The 18,913-nt window shown below is 39.2% G+C and overlaps 1 protein-coding gene across 5 annotated transcripts in view; it reads left to right on the forward strand.

The window, feature by feature from the left end:
* Positions 1–18,913, forward strand: part of dym (dymeclin) — a 531,615-nt gene that overhangs the window by 303,232 nt on the left and 209,470 nt on the right. For all 5 annotated transcript variants that reach the window (XM_078552754.1, XM_078552781.1, XM_078552773.1 and 2 more), the window contains one exon: positions 2,205–2,310. In XM_078552754.1, coding sequence (XP_078408880.1) covers positions 2,205–2,310 — 106 coding nt within the window. The remainder of the gene's footprint in view (positions 1–2,204; positions 2,311–18,913) is intronic.

The raw sequence follows: 18,913 nt of genomic DNA on the forward strand, positions 1-18,913 counted from the left end.
GAAACTTGTTAGTAAGATTGCTATAGTTGCTAAATCCTAAACTGGGGCAAGGAGAAAGTAAAGATGAAATTATTGCTTGAAACTCATGAGTTCCCTTGCTAATGATAAAAAATTAAGAACTTGAATTTTTATCACATTTTTCATGTCTTCAAGTTTTCAAGTTTCAGTGTTTGTAGCCAATTAAATGAATTAAAATCGGACAGGTATAAATTCTACTTATTCATTCAGTATATTGGATTAATGATAGTTAATGTACTAAATCAGTGCTAAATAGATTTGCTGGCCACTGCCAGGAATTCTCCAATATTTCCAATCATGAAAGGAGTGGAATGGATGGGAAGATTTTTTTTCCCTGTTCTTTGTGTATCACTTTGAGGGGTTCCCCTTCACTCCTTTTTTCTGCTTTAGATTTAGGTTCAGATGATGACCGTTTGAAACATGTTAAGATTGTTAAATCATAGCTTTTGTCCAGTAGATTCTGTCCAATTTCCTATCGAGTTATCAAAGGCAAGTGGAATTAGCTGTGCCTAGTGTTACCAGTTACTGTCTTTTCCTGGAGCTTGTTTGAATTGCAGTGATTTGACCTAGATTAGCCTGTGATTTTTTTCTCTCTATCTTGTTACTCCCAGAAGATTTGTGACTGGGCCTTGTTCGTCCTTTAAGGCAAAAATGACTATATTCATCATCTTGGGTATTTGGTAGCGTTTCAGTGGGTATGTAGGTGACTGCTAAGGCCAATTTGTGCTCAGAAGGCTCTGCACAAATAGGACAGGATATCACAGGCAACTGAGTTTTGACGAGTTGCTGGCTCAGGATTTCTTTTCCTTGTGTTTTCTCTCTGCCTCTGATAGGCGCTTACACTCAAAGGAGGTCAGACCATTTTTTATTTGGCTGTGCTAGGTGCAGTGATCTGGGAAAACTTCTCCCAGGATTCGGAGTTGATATCAAAACTCCCAAGTGAAGCCTCCAGCGTATCTTCATAGCACTTTCTTTAACCGCCATGAGACCGCACCCATGCTCAAGCTGTTCGGAGAAGATTCGCTTTAGTAAACAGGTGTCAGGCATTCAGGCTGCATGACTCAGTTATGACCATCTCAATATGTTGTGGATGCTTGGCATGCCAGCACACTGGGTACATTGACAGTGCACACAGGCTGCACCATGCCTAGATGGGACAGGCTAGGTGGACCAGTTAATTTTTTCTTTGTTTTTCATATGTTAATTCACAGACCAAAACTTGTCTTTGCAGTTTTGTGGTGATTAGGTAAATATTTGGGCATCAAATTTGAAATTGTACACATTCTTAAAATTGCCAGCTGCACACTTAGCTCCATGTAGAGTAAATTTGGATTATTTAGTTTCTGATATCATTTGCCTCCATAATTTTTGAAAACATACTGTACATGAAATTTGTTATTCTCCAATTTTGGCACAGCAGGTTAGGAGTACTACAGCTGGAGCTGAGACCTTCCTCACCTGTATGGCTGAAGGTTTTACAGAACAATGTGTTTGTCCACTAAGCAATCAGGTGGTCATGTCATTTACCTACTTTGTACAATATATTAGTGTTTGAGAATGAAAGTCCAAATAGCTAGTTGTGATGCTCTTAACATCCTCCAACCTAAATTATATAACAAAAATAATTCCTGGGTGGCAAGTAAATAACTGCAAATTAAAAAGAAAAGGGAAAATATGTTCCCTAGCCCTACATGTGTGGTAAAATGAAAATATCTTTAGGAAAAAATTAGGATCAGTAGGAAATAATTATACACAAGGCCGCTTACTTTTTATAGATTCAATATAGGCCTGTGCAATTTCCCAGGAAAATGGATAATGCAGCTTTAACAGAAGCTAATTCCTGTGTTCCTTAGAAATTTGGCTTGAGGTTGGCTGCACTTGGGTTACTGAATGTATGTGTTTAGAAAAAAATATGCATAAATTTTACCCCTCAATGCTTTTCCAACATTCTTTTATATAAGCCTGCTTTAGTTTTTAAATGGTAGGCTTCCAAAATAAGTAGAGGCTGATAACCTTCCATTTAAAGTATCCTCCTTATTTCCAATGTGGTTTAAATGTCTGAGATTGAATGCTGACATTGTTAATAATAGATTGAAGTGAAAATGAGGTGCGTTGCCATGTAATTTATGTGGTAGGATTTCTTTTAATTATTACTCTTTTTTTTCTAATTTTTGTCATGATTTTAGCCTGTTTGCTTTGCTATCGAAAAAGCACAACAAAGTCCTGGAACAAGCCACACAATCGCTGAGGGGTCCTGTTGGTGCAGAGGAAAACTCACCAATACCCGATTACGTAAGTCTTTAAAACTAACCTATATTTTGCCTTTCACAAAGCTGAAAGCTGCCACGTCTGTAATGAGATTGAAATTGTTTATGCTAAGCAACGTAAATCTGGACCAATGTGAACTTTAGATGAACAATTGAATTTACACAGACAACTGTTCTAATATTATAGGGTTGAAAGAAAAAAAATACAAATGTTGACAATTTGAAATTAGATCAACACATCAGATCAGTATCTGAAAGAGAAAGATGGCATAATGATTCAGTCAAGATCTTTCATCAGTACTGCTCGACTTTCACCTGAATGGCTAACCCATCTTTTGCTTTCAGGTATTGGTCAATCTGTCATGCATTTCCAGCATTTTGTATTACTTATGATGTTATGGAATTGTTGGTTCACCAGCTAGCTGTTGCATCAAAAGCCAGATTAGCAGGTCTTTGCTCCACATTGTATTGTGATAATCAAGCACAAAAACAGAACTGAACCCAAGGAGCAGTATTTCTCCATGGAATACACTTGTATTTTTGTTTTATATATTTAATGTACAGCTCTTAGCTAGAGCCCTGCAATGATCATTTTGGACTTAACAGATAGAAAAGAACATAGTGACACAACTCATGTTTTTTAGGTAACAAGCATTTAATAGTTAAACCCATGGATCTGCCATCTCATAGTGTCCCTCAACCCTTTGTCCCTCTAGAAATGTATCCAGTTAGCTTTTGAGCCCAATTAATTGGTCTTTCTGGTAAATCATTCCACAATTCATAATTACTCCTTTTGAGCTTTTATTTTCAAAAAAAAATTTCAGATTTTTCCATCTTACTCTTAACTTCCTAACTCATATGAATCATTGCTATCGGTATATTCAGCCCCTGGAATGTGCACGTATGTAGCTTCCCTATTTCAATCTTTACTGAGAGTTAGAAAATAATAAATAGTTACAGAAGGGGACATACATAGCAAGAAATCTTCAAATCAATAACACAATCAGAGCAATTTATATGCATATAAGTTTGCCAAGCTACAGGCAAATGGGAGCTCTCACTCTGTTTCCAAAACTGCCAATTATCCTTGTCAAAAGTTGCTTGCAGTTGAGGTTGCAGTTGAGACCTGACACATTCCCCCAGAGCAACCCTATATCCACTATTGCTACATTTATTTTTTTTCTCAAATGCTTCTGAGATTTTTGCCTCAGCCAGTCTGTCTGGAAGTCCATTTCACATATTGCCACTTTCTGCACTGGAAAAAAGCTCCTGTACAAGTTGGAGCATGTATCCGCTTGTCCTATTTCCACTTAAAGTCGTATTATAGATTTACCTTCTCTATACCATTTATGATCTCCTATCTCTAAGATCACCTCTTATGTGTTTTTCCAGGAGGTAAAGCCCATGCCTCTCCAATCTTTGCTCATTAATCATACCCCAATTCTAGGGTTAGTCGTTGAAGCTCTTTTCTGTAATGCCTCCACCCTTGTTCCTGAGACCAGAACTGGACATAGTACTCAAGGTGTGACCTGAACATGACACTGCAGTTTGATCACAACTTCCTGTAACATGTATTCCCCTGTTAGTGAAATGGCAGGGATTCATGGCTGATTTACCTCTCTTGCAGTCCGATAAGAAGCAGCAAGAGGAAATTATTGCGAGGTGGGACTACCCCACAATAAAGTTGAGAAATCGTTGTTAACTCTCGTGACTCCATAATTTTCCTGGTGCTTTTTGGCTCATACTGTGGATGGTATCCTGCCTCCTTTCACAAGTGAGAAACAACGGTGTTCAGGAATCTGGCATTAGCAAGCAGTCTGAGCAGAGTAGCGGAAGGCAAGCTAGAAAGATTATATTGCCAGTGATGCATTTTGGATTGGGAATCTATAAAGCTTGTCTACACACAGGAACTGTATTTAAACATGTTTGCACACAAGTGGTTTCAATATATTTGTAAAATTAACATTTATGCTGATTTATATTGGCAATGCAACCAGAGGAAAAATATTTCTTTCCAGTGAGGCCAGGGGCAAAACACTGCCAGCAATAAATATTAATGAGTGCTGACCATTGGGAGCATCATCCAAAAGCACAGCGCAAGTAACCATGTACACTGAAGACACCCGGCTCTACCTCACCCCTTTCTTGACCCCTTCTTTGTCACTAAATTACACACTGCTTGTCTGATACCCAGTTCTGGATGAGCAGAAATTTCCTCCAACTGGGAGACCTAAACCATTGTCTTCAGCCCCCACAAAAACTCTGCTCTCTAGCCACCGATTCCATCTTTCTTCCTGGCGACTGTCTGGTGTTAAGCAGACAGCTTGCATGTCGTATTTGACTCCGAGTTGAGCTTCCTACCACAGTGCACACCATCAATATGCCTGCCTTTTTCCACCTCCATAACATTGTCCAGCTCCTCCTTTTCCCTCCACCTCCTGCTTCAGCTCATTTGCTACTGAAATCCTCATCCATGCCTTTGTTGTCTCTAGGTTTGATTATTCCAAAGTACTCCTGGCTGGCCACCCACATTCTACCCTTCATAAACCTGAGGTCATCCAAGGCTCTGCTACCGTATCCTAACTAGTTCCAAATCCAGTTTACCCATCACCCTGTGCTTGCAGGCCTACACTGGCACCTGGTTAAGCAACATGTCGATTTTCATCCTTGTTTTCAAATTCCTCTCTGGCCTTAACCTCTCCCTATATCTGTAATCTCCTCCAGCCTTTCAAACCTCAGTTGCGGCACTCCTCTAATTCTGGCCTCTTGAGCATCCCTGAATTTAACCTGGTATCTGTGCCTTCTGTTGCCTTGGCCCCAAGCTCTGGAATCCCCTCCCTAAATCTCCCCACCTCTCTACCTCACTTTTAAGAAGACTCTCCTTAAATCTCCCTCTTTGACCAAGCTTTTGGTCATCTGTCGTAATGTCTCCTTTTGTGGTTTGGTGTCATATTTTGGTTTGTAATACTCCTGTGAAACACCTTGGGACAATCTATTAAGTTAAAGGATCTATATAAATACAAGCTATTGCTGCACGTGGATTCTCCACTTACCTGTGCAGGCACACTTTGTAGGTATGTTTCTCAATATTACCTCCTCCACTCCTGCCTAGAAAACAGTTAAACTGGCAGCTCCAATAACTTCACGAGTGCCCATTCTCCATGTGTGAACTTTGACCGTAAGTGTTGGAAGTCAGGTCAACTGTAGAGGGCATCACAGCCATGTGTCTTGTCTCAGTCTTGTCCTTGACCAACATTCACACATCTGCATTACCAGCAAGAATCACTTGATTGTTATTAGAGTCAGAGACACCAGCTAATTCTGACCCCTCTGTATTCCAGAGGTACTAAGGCCAGTTGTAGAAATCAGCTCTCGCCCTGGCTGTGGTCAGCTAACTCAGCACAAATAAGGAATTGAACTGAAATTTCATGGTCTGCCAAATTTACTACCACATTACAAATGGCATTTATCCACTAAGTCATGGGAGGGAGTGCTATCACCCAGTGTAAACTTATTGTATTTTCTAGGTTTTGATTTTTGAAAAAGAAGGCTGCAGCATTTCCCCACAATTTAAATAACGGGGAGAGTAATCACTGTTTATTGAGCACTAGAGGTTATTTCTATCACTTGGGGCCAAAATACTAGGTTCAGAAAATTATAGTAATTGTTTTTGTTTATTATGCCTTTTGGTTACAGTTACTGAATTAATATGAAATTAGGGAAGCCTTTTCATTTTCTCCCAAGAGTGCTTTTGTTCAGTCACATAAAATGTTGTAGTTTGTGGGTGTAATTATAGCCAATTCAAAAAAGAAATGAACTTTTTTAAAATAAAAGGGATCAACAGTGTTTGCCATACTCAAACATACTCCCTTTATACTCCCTGTGCAGCAAAATGGAAGGGCATGATGAAATTTATAAATTATTGTCCAGCCATTCATTTTTTAAATTTTATTTTAAATAGCTTTAAAAGGTTAAATTGACTTCTAACCAAATATCAAACAAGTGACTTACTCTACCCCAATAAAAGTTTCTTGCGTTCAAGACACTGGAATCCTATTATAGAGCAGCATGCATGCTTGCATGCATCTAAGAATATAGAGTTAACTATGAATGTTTATGTGGCTTGACATCACAAGCAGTTCTGTCCTGATCCAACGTTCAGCTGCATGTGCCATTCATGTATAGGAACTTTAATTGTCTTTACCATTCATCCAGAGACAGTGTGACTCATTGCATTGCCCCTCCCACCACTGGCTGAAATCAACTAGCCCAGCACAGACCAAGAACTGTTTTACCATAATTTACACCAATTTTGTGAATGAATTCCTCTTTTTGAACATTGGGTTTCTTTCACAGCAATACACACACGCGGAATTTCGAGTTTATAAATGGTGGCGCAATCTCACAGTATCTGTTTGTGTCCTTCTGGAATGTTTGCTCAGTTTTGAAATAAGCATCTATCAATGAATGTTAAGCTCACAAAACTAATGGCTGCAAATTGCTAAAGTAGAATTTGAGACATATAAAAATGAAAGTTGCCATGTCAGAATTAAAGCAAAGTAAGTTTAATGCTTGTTTTGATCAGTAAATGTTCCTGCAGTTTTCAGCATTTAAGTGCTGATTTATCACCTCAAATCGTTAAACTAGAAGGGACTGAATGAATGATTCCTTTTTACCTGTGGTGAACATATTCTAGACTGATCTGATGAAGTCTTCCCTCTCTGAAATTAGTTTTGAGCAGTTTCAGCCTAACTTCTACCCTGGGTGAATCCATCCCATTATATTAGTAACTGCCCATTATTTGGCTTACTCTAAGGTCATAAGACATAAGTTTGAGAAACAAATATGTCTCAATAATGCAGCAGAAAGTCCTTTGCTGAGGTTGAGCTACATTATTGAGGCAGTGCAAAGTAAAAAGAAAGATTTGCATTTATATATATCTTTTCATGACCTCAGAACTTCCCAAAACACTTCTCAGCTAATGAAGTACTTTTGCAGTGCAAAATGTTTGAACGTAGGAAATGTGGCAGCCAATTTGAGCACAGGAAGCTCCCACAAACAACAATTTGATAATGACTAGAAATCTGCTTTAGTGATAGTAGTTGAGAGATAGCTATTGGCCAGGGTACTGAGAAAAACTCCTCTGCTCTTCTTTGAAATAGTGCCATGGGATCTTTTATGCCCACAAAAAGAGAAGGGGCTCATTTAACTCATTGAAAGATGGCACCTCTGAAAGTATGGCACTCCTTTAGTACTGAGTGAAATATTTCTAGACTGGAACTTGAACCCACAGCCTTCTGACTCAAAGATGACAGTGCTACAACTGAGCTGCAACTGATACACATAATGAGCCTGTAGCTGGGGAGCTGGTATAAACGTAGGACTGAAAATACACCAGTGTCTCAAATAATGGGGACCTGTGACTGCAAATGCGTCTGCCTGAAATTGGGTGTCTTATTCTGCTGCATTGACTTCTTACCTTGATCACAAAAACCAGGGACTGGGTGGTGCACTGAATCAGACTTTGCTTTTCGCTTTTAGTACCCGAATATGATCCCAGCCCAGACTAATGAAAGAAAATCTCCTGTCTGTTGACTGTAAGTGTTGAGTTACTTCGAACCTAGAGCACTGAAATAGGTATGTCAGTGTTCATGCTCCACACAAACTTCCTTTCACCCCATTTCATCTATTGCTATCAGTAAATCATTCTATTCCTTTCTTAATGTGCTTATATAATTTCCCCTTAAATACATCAAAGTTATTTATCTTAACTACGCCTTGTGGTAGTTCCACATTCTGCAACTGTTTGAGTAATACTGACAGGAGGGCTAATAACCAGAAGACACAGATTTAAGGTAGTTGGCAAAAGAACCAGAGGAGAGACCAGACTTTTTAACACAGCAAGTTGTTATGATCTGGAATGCACTGTCTGAAAGGATGATGGAAGCAGATTCAATAATAATTTTCAAGGGGGAATTGGGTAAATACTTGAAGGGAAAGGAAGGAACAAGGGGAGTGGGACTAATTAGATAGCTCTTTCAAAAAGCCAGCACAGGCACAATGAACTGAATGCCCTGCTTCTGTGCTGTATGATTACATGATTTTCATGAATTAAGTTTCTTTTAAATTCGCTATTGGGTTTATTAGTAGCTATCTTATATTTATGGCCTCTAATTTTGGTCTCCCTCGCAAGTGGAAACATTTTCTTTGCGTCTACCTTATCAGACCCTTTCATTAGCTTGACGATCTCTATCATGTCCTGCATAAAATAAGTCCTAACAGCCTGCCAGTACAAATATGTCCCTAGTTCAGCTAAAATGAGTAGTTTCAAACCAAGCACAGGGTGGCTGGTGTAGGAGATGGAAAAGTCACACAGGTGCAATACAGATTGCTGTGCTGAGGCTAGGGGTCAAAACACGCTATTGCAGCCGAGTAGAGAGGGTTTTACTCTACATTTCATCTCTGCTGGACTTGGTCTGGGAATGCTGACACTGACATGGTGCAATGAGCTTAAACTTAAAATTGGAAAAATTCAATTTGAATAGATTTTAATCAAACCTAGTAAATTACTACCTCTCATTGAACTCTGGAATATTTTTGCAAATGAGAGCAATACTCAGCAGCTTTTAAATGCTTAATCCATTTTTATCTATGGTAACCCGTCAGTGATCCCTAGTGTGTAAAAAGGGGATGATTTTTCAAGAATTGCGCATTCAGTTGTAACTTGAAGTTTTGCAACCTCTGTTATTTGAGTCAACAGTGTATTTTGAGACCTTTTCTTTTAACCAGCTATAGGATAGTAATAGCTGAAGTCATATGTATACTGTATGAACTCTGTAGCATTATTGGTTTTTTTTTTGCATTTGCAAATCAGTTTGAATAGAGATAAGAAATAGCAAATAAGTCACTTGTGGGAGTAGTTTGTGGGCCATCTAACAATAGCTACACTGTAGGACAGAATATACAGGAAGAAATAATGGGACTTGTAAGAAAGCTATTAAAATAATCATGGGTGATTTTAATCTTCATTTAGATTTGATGAATCAGATTGGCCAAAGTAGCCTGGATGATGAGTTCATAGAATGCATTCAGGACACTTTTTTAGAGCAGTATATTCTAGTGCCAACCAGGGAGTAGGCTATTTTAGACCTGGTAATGTCCAATGACCTCATCATAAAGAGTCCTCTAGGCAACAGTGATCATAATGTGGTAGAACTTCGTGTTCTGTTTGAGGGTGAGAAATGTGGGTCTAAGACCAGTGTTTCAAACTTAAATAAAGCCAATTATAAGGATACGGGCACCGAGTTGGTTAAAGTGAACTGGGGAAACGTTTATAAGGTAGGACAGTAGAAAAGCAGTGGCAGACATTTAAGGAGAGATTCCATAACTCAGCAAAGGTTTATTCCATTGAGAAAGAAAGATTCTATGCGAAGGATGTACCAAGGACAAGGACATTGAGGACAGTATTAAATTGAAAGAAAAATGTACAATACTGCAAAGAATAGTGGTAGGTCAGAAGATTGCACAGATTTTAGAAACTGGCAAAAAAATGACTGAAAAAAGGGAAAGAAATTAGAGATAAAGGCAAAATACTGCGGATGCTGGAAATCTGAAACAAAAACAAAAAATGCTGGAAAACTCAGTAGGTCTAACAGCATCTTTTGAGAGAAAAACAGAGTTAACACTTCGAGTCTGTATGCCTCTTGTTCAGGGAAAGAAATTAAGAATATGAGAGAAAGCTAGCTGGAAATGTTGAAACTCGTACTATCTGTTTTTGTAGGTATTTGAAAAGGAAAAGTGAGTGTCGGTCCCTTAGAGGGTGAGAGGGAATTCATAATGGAAAACAACCAAATGGCAGAAGCGTTGAACAGCTTTTGTGTGTCTGTCTTCACTGTAGAAGACACACAAAACATCCCAAGAATACTTGAAAATCGAGCGGTAAAAGGGAGGGAGGAACTTAAAACAATCAGAATCACCAGCAAAAAGGCACTGGGAAAACTATTAGAATCAAAGGTTGACAAGTCCCTGGACCTGATAGCTTGCATTCTAGGGCCTTAAAAGAAGTGGCTGCAGAAATAATAGATGCATTGGTTGTGATCTTCCTAAATTCCATAGATTCTGGAATTGTCACAGTGGATGGGAAAATCGCTAATTTAACAACTCTATTCAAGAAAGGAGGGAGATGGAAAGCAGGAACCAAAGGCCAGTTAACCTATAAGGACGTAGCCTGTCTGTCATAGGGAAAATGCTGTTATTAATGAGGTAAAGCAGGACATTTAGAAAATCATAATACAATCAGGAAGAGTCAACATGGTTTTGTGTTTGGCTAATTTATTAGAGTTTTTGAATAAAGGGGAACCTGCAGATGTGGTGTACTTGGATTTCCAAAAGAGATTTGATAAGATGCCACATAAAAGGTTGCTAAACCAAATAGAGCTCATGCATGGGGAGGTAACTTGTAGAATAGTTGGAGGATTGGTTAGCTAACAGAAACCAGAGAGTAGGGATAAGTGAATAATTTTCAGGTTGACCAGCTGTTGCTAGTGGAGTGCCATGGGGTCAGTGCTGGGGCCTCAGCTATTTATAAGGGAGGATTTTCCCCATGTCAGGCAGGCTGGTCGAGAGTGGGCATGGGCGGGCGTGGAGCCAATCGCTGCCTGCGATTGGCTCCGCGCCGCCATTTTACATGGGTGAGCCAATTAAGGCCCACCCAGCATGACACACGGTCGATAGCACTCAGCGCTACCTGTGCGGGCTGGGGGGGAGAGGGAGAGTCAGAGCCTGCGCTTTTTCGTGCATGTGCGCGAAAGTGCGCAGGAATCTCCCTGAGGCATGGAGCTGCCTCGGAGATTAAGTACATATTGAGAATTTTTAATAAAGATAAAAATTATTTACACATGTCCCCTCATGTGACAGTGCCACATGAGTTGGGACATGTTTATGAATTGAGCAAAATTTATTTATTTATTTAATAAAACCTTCAGGAAACCTCATTCCGCCTGTGGATGAGTTTTCCTGAAAAATGCTAAGGCCGTTTGGGCTCTTTGCCTGCCCGCCAATCTTAAGGTTGGATGGGCAGCGTTGATAATTACTTTAATTGGTTTTTTAATGGCCTTAATAGGCCTTTGACAGTTCAGCGGTATACGCAGCTCCCTCCGGCGTGCGTCTGCCGAACGAAAGATATGAATGACACGTTGGGACACACACCCAACATCACCACGTGTCATTTTACGCATCAGCGTGCTGGGCCCGCCCCTGCACGCCGACGTGAAAATTCTGGCCATAATCTATATCAATGACTTGGATGAAGTATGGATTTAAATTTGCTGATGACACAAGAATAGGTAGGAAAGTCAAGGGGCATAAGGAGTCTAATCTAAGATAGGTTAAGCAAGTGGGCAAAAATTTGGCAGATGGAATATATTGTGATAAAATGTGAACTTATTCACTTGGCAGGAAGAATAGAAAAGTAGAATATTATTTGAATGGCGAGGAACTGCAGAAATCTATGACATAGAAGAATCTGGATGTCCTGGCACATGATTCACAAAATGTTGGTATGCAGGTGTAGCAAATGATTAGGAAGGTGTGAGAAATGGATTTTTAAAAAATATTTTGGGGGAATATTGTGTTATTCTGTAAAAAGGCTGTGTGGTGTGCCATGATTTAATTAAGCTGGGCAGAGATTAATAGGAGACAGGTTGTCTGGGGGGTGTAAAACATGAAAAGGATAGAGGTGTTAGGTTTGAGGTACAAGTTAATAGATTAGATCTAACATTTTCATTTTTAGATAAGTGGAGAGTTTGTTTGAATGTCAAAGGGGAGTCAGAGGTGGAAAGAGACATGTTTGCGTCTTGCAGGAGTTCCATAGGTAAATAGCCAAAGGTAAATAGAAGTGGGATATTATATTTTATCGGCCCGAAAGCAAAGACAAGATGAAAACATGAAAGGTCTTATATTTGGAAGGCTTTGAGTTTCAAAGAGGTGTGGAAACAATGGAACCTGAGAAGAAAAGGAAGAAAAGGTATCTTAGAGTTCCTGTGGAGAGCTTGGGGGTGCTGTAGCTGTTTGAGCTGTTGGGCTGTTGAGCTGTTGTGCTATAGCGCTATAGCTGTTTGACCTGTTGGTAGCAGCTGGAGCTGAGTTGGGAGCTGTTAGCTCTGGGCTGGGAGAAGATGCAGGTCTGAATCAGCCATCCAGTTAAGCCAGAAAAGTTGTGGGCTGCAACAAGCAGTTTTATTCTGAAGTTTGGATTCCATAGCAGAGTGGGGGAGAGTTGAGAGGTCATGTGGTATGCCTCTATTAAAAATTACAACAGTTTGCCTTAGGTAATATTCCTGGATTTTTTAATAGTTAAACATCTATAAGGGAGTGTTCCCTGAAAGGCCTTTATTTGTGGGCCTGACCAAATGGAGAGTCTTCTATTCTCGTTAATAAAACTTTTAATTTTTAAAATCTCAAAAGTGTTACTGGACCTCCTACTGCTGAGATCGGTATGTTGTCTTCTCGTTTTCAAAATTTAAAAAAAGGTATGGCCCGTAAGCCAAGTTTCCCTCTGGGATTTGGTTTGTGCAGCGATTAAGGTCGGCTATGCTCATAATAAATTTGGGGGCTTGTCCGGGATTATTAAAATTCTTCGATTGGGTTGAAGTTTGTGAATCCAAGGGATACGAGTACGAGAAGAATGCTGGGCTCAGGAGTTTTGTGTTGAGGGGTTTTAAAGTGGTTGGACTGCAAAATGGCTTTGGCAATTGTTACGACTTTCCTGGAACTGGAAAATATAACTATGGAGTATTCAAAATCCTAAAACTCAGTTGAAAGAATTAGCAGATGAAGTGCAGGTAGAGATAAAAGTGGAATTTCATAAGGCTGATATGGTTATTAAGTACTTGCGCAGCATTTAAAGTTGGGGGAATGGATACCTGAAACTAGTGTGTCACAGCTGGAGGTAGTAAGACTTCAGTTGCAAATGAAAAAACTTGAACTTGAACAAGAAATGGAACTGAAAAGAATGGAATTGGAAGCAAAGGAGAAAGAAAGATAAATTAAAAATTCGAGCTAGAAAAGAAAGAGAATTAGGCTGAGGCGTTTAGTTCATTTAAGTTAGTGGAGTTACAGCAGAAGGATTCAGACTTAAAACAATTAAAACTGACAGTTTGTTTTGAAACAGAAGCAGAATACATTCCAGAGTGTTATTACATTAAGAACAATGTGTTAATGAGGAAATGGAGACCACCTCATGTTCCAGCAGATGAAAAGTGAGCGACAGTGCACCAAGTAGTGATACCACCTGGGTACCTGAATGAAATTTTGAGAATGGCTCATGAAGTTCCAATGGCTGGACTTTTGGGAATTAGGAAAACTCAAGCTAAGATACAAAAATATTTCTATTGGCCTGGACTGCATAAAGATGTAGTCAAATTGTGTCAAACGTATCACGCATGTCAGGTGATAGGAAAACCTCAGGCAGTAATTAAGCCTGCACCTTTAATTCCAATTCCGGCATTTGGGGAACCTTTTAACAGGGTCCTAATTGATTGTGTAGCACCCCTCCCTAAGACTAAAAGTGGGAATCAGTACTTACTGACAATCAATGATGGGTCCACAAGATTTCCAGAAGCAATACCTTTAAGGAAAATTGCAGCAAAGGTTATTGTAGAAGAGTTAACCAAATTCTTTACAAGATATGGATTGCCAGAAGAAATACAGTGGGACCAGGCTTCAAATTTCATGTCACAGCTGTTTAAAGAAGTAATGAACAGCCTAGGAATAAAGCAAGTTAGGTTGTCAGCCTATCATCCTGAATCACAACATGCCTTAGAAAGGTGGCATCAGACTTTAAAGACTATGATTAAAGCATAGTCAAGGCTATCCACATGATTGGGATCGAGGGATTTCATTCTTCTTGTTTGCTATTAAGGACGCCTCTAATGAGTTGACAAGGTTCAGTCCTTTCAAGTTAATTTATAGTCATGAAGTAAGGGGACCATTCAAACTGATTCAGGAGAAATTAGTGAGTCAGAGTTCTGAAACGACTCTCCTTGATAATGTGACAAAATTCAGGGAGAGATTAAGTAAGGCATGTGAGTTAGCTAGGAAACATTTCAAGATATCTCAACAAGTGATGAAGGCAAAGGCAGACAAGAGCGCAAAGGCTCATAGTTTTGTGGCTGGGGGAAAGGTGTTAGTGTTGTTGCCAGTGTCAAGTGAACTGTTGAAGGCAAAGTTTAGTGGATCTTACCAAATTGAAAAAAGACTGAGTGATGTAAACTATGTAGTAAATACCCCAGATCAAAGGAAGAGTCAGCGAGTGTGCCATGTAAATATGCTCAAAAATATACTTTGACAGAGAAGATAAACAGGAGGTGGTACTGGTAGTTGTAAGTAAGGAAACAGGGTAGAAATTAAGGATTCTGAAATTGACCTTCCTCATTAAATTGGACAATGAGGAAGTGCTTAAAATCTAAATGTGATTTTGAGTTACCTTCCAGAAGTGATTTGAAAGGGCTATTGCAGTCACACAAATCAACTTATGGAAATAAACTGGGGAAAGCAGATTTAGCTGTACATGATGTTGATGTGGGGAATTTCGATTTAATAAGGCAACACCCATATAGATTAAATCCAGTAAAATTAGCTCAAGTACTGAAAGAAATTGAATTTATTTTTCAAAATGACATCATAGAGCCCAGTCACAGTAATTGGAGTTCGCCCATTTTAATGGTGCCCAAATCGAATGGATCGCAAAGGCTATGTATTGATTACCGAAAAATGAATACAGTAACAAAAGCAGATTCATATCCTATTCCACAATTGGAGGATTGTATCAAGAAGGTGGGACAGTCCACATTTATCACAAAAGTTGATTTGCTGCAAGGATATTGGCGAGTTCCCTTATCGGAAAGGGCAAAAGAGATATCTGTTTTTATGTTGCCAGATGGTCTATTTCAATGCAAAGTAATGCCCTTTGGAATGAAAATTGCACCAGCAACATTTCAGAGACTTAACAAAGTGACTGAGAGACTGAGCAATTGTGCTGTTTATATTGATGAGTTTAATGGTATTCAGTCAAATGTGGGAGGAACATTTACAACATTTAAAGGAACATAACAAAAACAGAATTACCTGGAAAAACTCAGCAGGTCTGGCAGCATCGGTGGAGAAGAAAAGAGTTGACGTTTCGAGTCAAAGGAACATGTTTGATCAACTGCAGGAAGCCAATTTGGTTGTAAATTTGGCTATAAGTGAATTTGCGAAAGCGCAAGTTACATATTTAGGCCGCACTGTTGGACATGGTCAAGTGGCCCCACGAGATGCAAAAGTAAAAGCTATTGTGGAACTCCCAGTGCCTACAACAAAATGGGAACTTTTAAGGTTTCTAGGTATTTTATCGGAAATTCGTGCCAAACTTCAGTGTGTTGCTCCGCTGACTGGTTTGTTAAAAAAGAGTAAAAAATTCCAATGGACCATGGAGTGTCAGAATGCATTTGACAGCTTGAAAGCTGTACTAACAATTACACCTGTTCTATCAGCACCTAATTATACAAAGCAGTTTAAGTTGGCTATTGATGCCAGTGATGTGGGTGTTGGTGCTTTGTTGCTACAAGATGAACTGGGAATTGAGAAGCTGGTAGGATATTTCTCACGGAAATTGAATGTACACCAGAATAAATATTCAACCACAGAGAAAGGGACTTTGAGTTTGGTGCTGGCTTTGCAACATTTTGAATTATATGTTGCAAACAATTCTTCAGAGATAGTTAAGTATACTGACCAGAATCCCTTGAAGTTTTCTGGATAAGTTTCGGGACAAAAACGCAGGACTATTTTGGTGGAGTTTATTATTGCAACTGTTCAATTTACAAATTATACATGCGGCTGGAGGAGAAAATTTGTTTGCAGACACGTCGTCAAGAGCTTAAAATTAAAAAGAACTTGGATATTGGCAAATGGAGAATGGACTGGAATGAATTCTATTTTTACAAAAGACTTGCATATACTTTCATGGTTAATGCATGTACACTATATTGTAATAGTTTTTTGTGTATAGTTAAATGTAGTAAGGAATAAGAAATAAGTGAAAAATTAAATAATTTTTTTGGAATTATTTTTTGACGAGGGAGGTGTGAAGAATGGATTTTAATTTTTGAGGAATATTGTTTTATTCTGTGAAAAGGCTGCATGTGTCTGTGTGCATGTGTATGATTTAATTAAGCTGGGCAGAGATTAATAGGAAACAAGTTGTCTGAGGGGTGTAAAACACAAAAAGGATAGGTGTTAGGTTTGAGGTACAAGTGAATAGGTTAGATCTAACATTTACATTTTTAGATAAGTGGAGAGTTTGTTTCAATATCAAAGGGGAGTCAGAGATGTGAAGAGATATGTTGCATCTTGCAGGTGTTCCACTGGTAAATAGCCATAGGTAAATAGAAGTGGGGATATTATTTTATTGACCCGAAATCAAAGACAAGATGAAAACATGAAAGATCTTATATTTGCGTTTCAGAGGTGTGAAAACAATGGAACCTAAGATGAAAGGGGGGAAAAGATATTTTAGAATTACTATAGAGAGCTTACGAGAGGCTGTAGCTGTTTGAGCTGTTGAGCTGTTGTGCTCTAGCTGTTTGATCTGTTGGTAGCAGCTGGAGCTGGGTTGGGAGCTATTAGCTCTGGGCTGGGAGAAGATGCAGGTCTGAATCAGCCATCCAATCAAGCCAGAAAAGTTGTGGGCTGCAACAAGCAGTTTTATTCTGAAGTTTAGATTCCACAGCAGAGTGGGGGAGAGTTGAGAGGTCATGTGGTATGCCTCTATTAAAAATTACAACAGTTTGCCTTAGGTAATATTCCTGGATTTTTTAATAGTTAAACATCTATAAGGGAGTGTTCCCTGAAAGGCCTTTATTTGTGGGCCTGACCAAATGGAGAGTCTTTTGGGGGGAATGTTTTGTAAGACTAGCCTTAACTGTGCAACTGTAACCTTGTGTGCTCAAGTTTTCTTTTAGTCTTGTCAATAAAACTTTTAATTTTTAAAATCCCAAAAGTGTTACCAGACATCTTACTTATTGAAACACATCAGATCCTAAAGGGACTTGACAGGGTGGATGCTGAGAGGATGTTTCCCCTTGTGTGGGAGTTGAGAACTCGGGGACAGTGTTCCAAAGCAAGGGGTCTCCCATTTAAGACTGAGATGGGGAAATTTTTTTTTCTGAGGGCCGTTATTCTGTGGAATTCTCTATTTCAGAGAGCAGTGGAGGCTGGGTCATGGAATATATTCAAGGCTGAGTTAGATGATTTTTGATTGGCAAGGGAGTCAAGGGTAATGGGGGCGGGCAGGAAAGTGGAGTTGAAGCCACAATCAGATCAGCCATGACATTATCGAATGGCAGAACAGGCTTGAGGGGCCGAATAGCCGCCTCCTAATTTTTGTGTTCTTGTGTAAGCATTAGACCTCTCTGCTATAAATACTGGTGAAAAAGGAGCCTGATTTAGTGAACTTACACTCAAGCGGCTGATCTCAGTTGAGGCAGTGGCACTACAATTGCCCGTTAGAGATTAAGAGATGGTCATAATGAGGTTTTTAAAATAATGAAGGGAATTGACTTGATACATGGGAAACAGCTTTTTGCTCAGATAAATGAATCCAAAACAAAGGGACAAAGTAGAATTGGAGCTAAACATGTTTAAAACAACATAAGAAAACAAATCCTTCACACAAGAGTCGTATCTCAAAAAGGCATGGATAGAGAATCAGTCAAGATGTTGAAAAGGAAGTTAGATACTTGGAAAGTATGAGTATTGAGAAATATGGAGAAATTATGGAAATTGGAATTAGATGATTGAATTAGATATCAAAATTGCATGGTGGGTCAAAGGATGTTATGGCATAGCAGATGGTAATGCTGAGCTACTCAAATCCCAGAGGGAAACTTGAAACAGCTGCCGCAACTGTTTTGTAATTTGTACTTTTATTTCGAGATGCGTGCCTCGAGTTCAGTAGTAATAAGTCCACCGAGTCTGAGGTTTTTTACAAAACTAACTTAAACATTTATTAATAAAAGAAATGATCTTAAGCACATACATAGGTCTACAAATTACTACAATGATAACTCCTACCTCCCCTAATTAATCTGACTCCCAGTTACACCTCCGTTAAAGCAACAGTAAAACAACATAGATTTCAATAGATTTATCACTGCTTGCTTGTCCCTACAACCACATCCCCCACCCCCCAACTTCTCTCCCCACACCCCCCCCCACACCTTAAACCAGCTTATATTTCACCCCTCTCCTAATATTACTCAGTTCTGTTGAAGGGTCATGAGGACTCGAAACGTCAACTCTCTTCTTCTCCGCCGATGCTGCCAGACCTGCTGAGTTTTTCCAGGAAATTCTGTTTTTGTTATAGATTTCAATAGACCCAGGCAAAGCACACAATACCCTAGACAGTGATATTAAAAATTAATTCTGTTAGCTTTGGTTCCTGGAGACAGCAGCTTGGTACATAGAGGCTGGAGGCTTATCACATTTGTTGCATCTTAGAATGTCGCCTGCCTTACACATAACCTCATCTTCTTTATATATGTTTCTCCCTTTTTAATGTAAATCCCATTGTTCCAATATGCCTTTGC

This window comes from Cetorhinus maximus, chromosome 1 (assembly GCF_964194155.1).
Source record: "Cetorhinus maximus chromosome 1, sCetMax3.hap1.1, whole genome shotgun sequence".
NCBI lineage: Eukaryota > Metazoa > Chordata > Chondrichthyes > Lamniformes > Cetorhinidae > Cetorhinus > Cetorhinus maximus.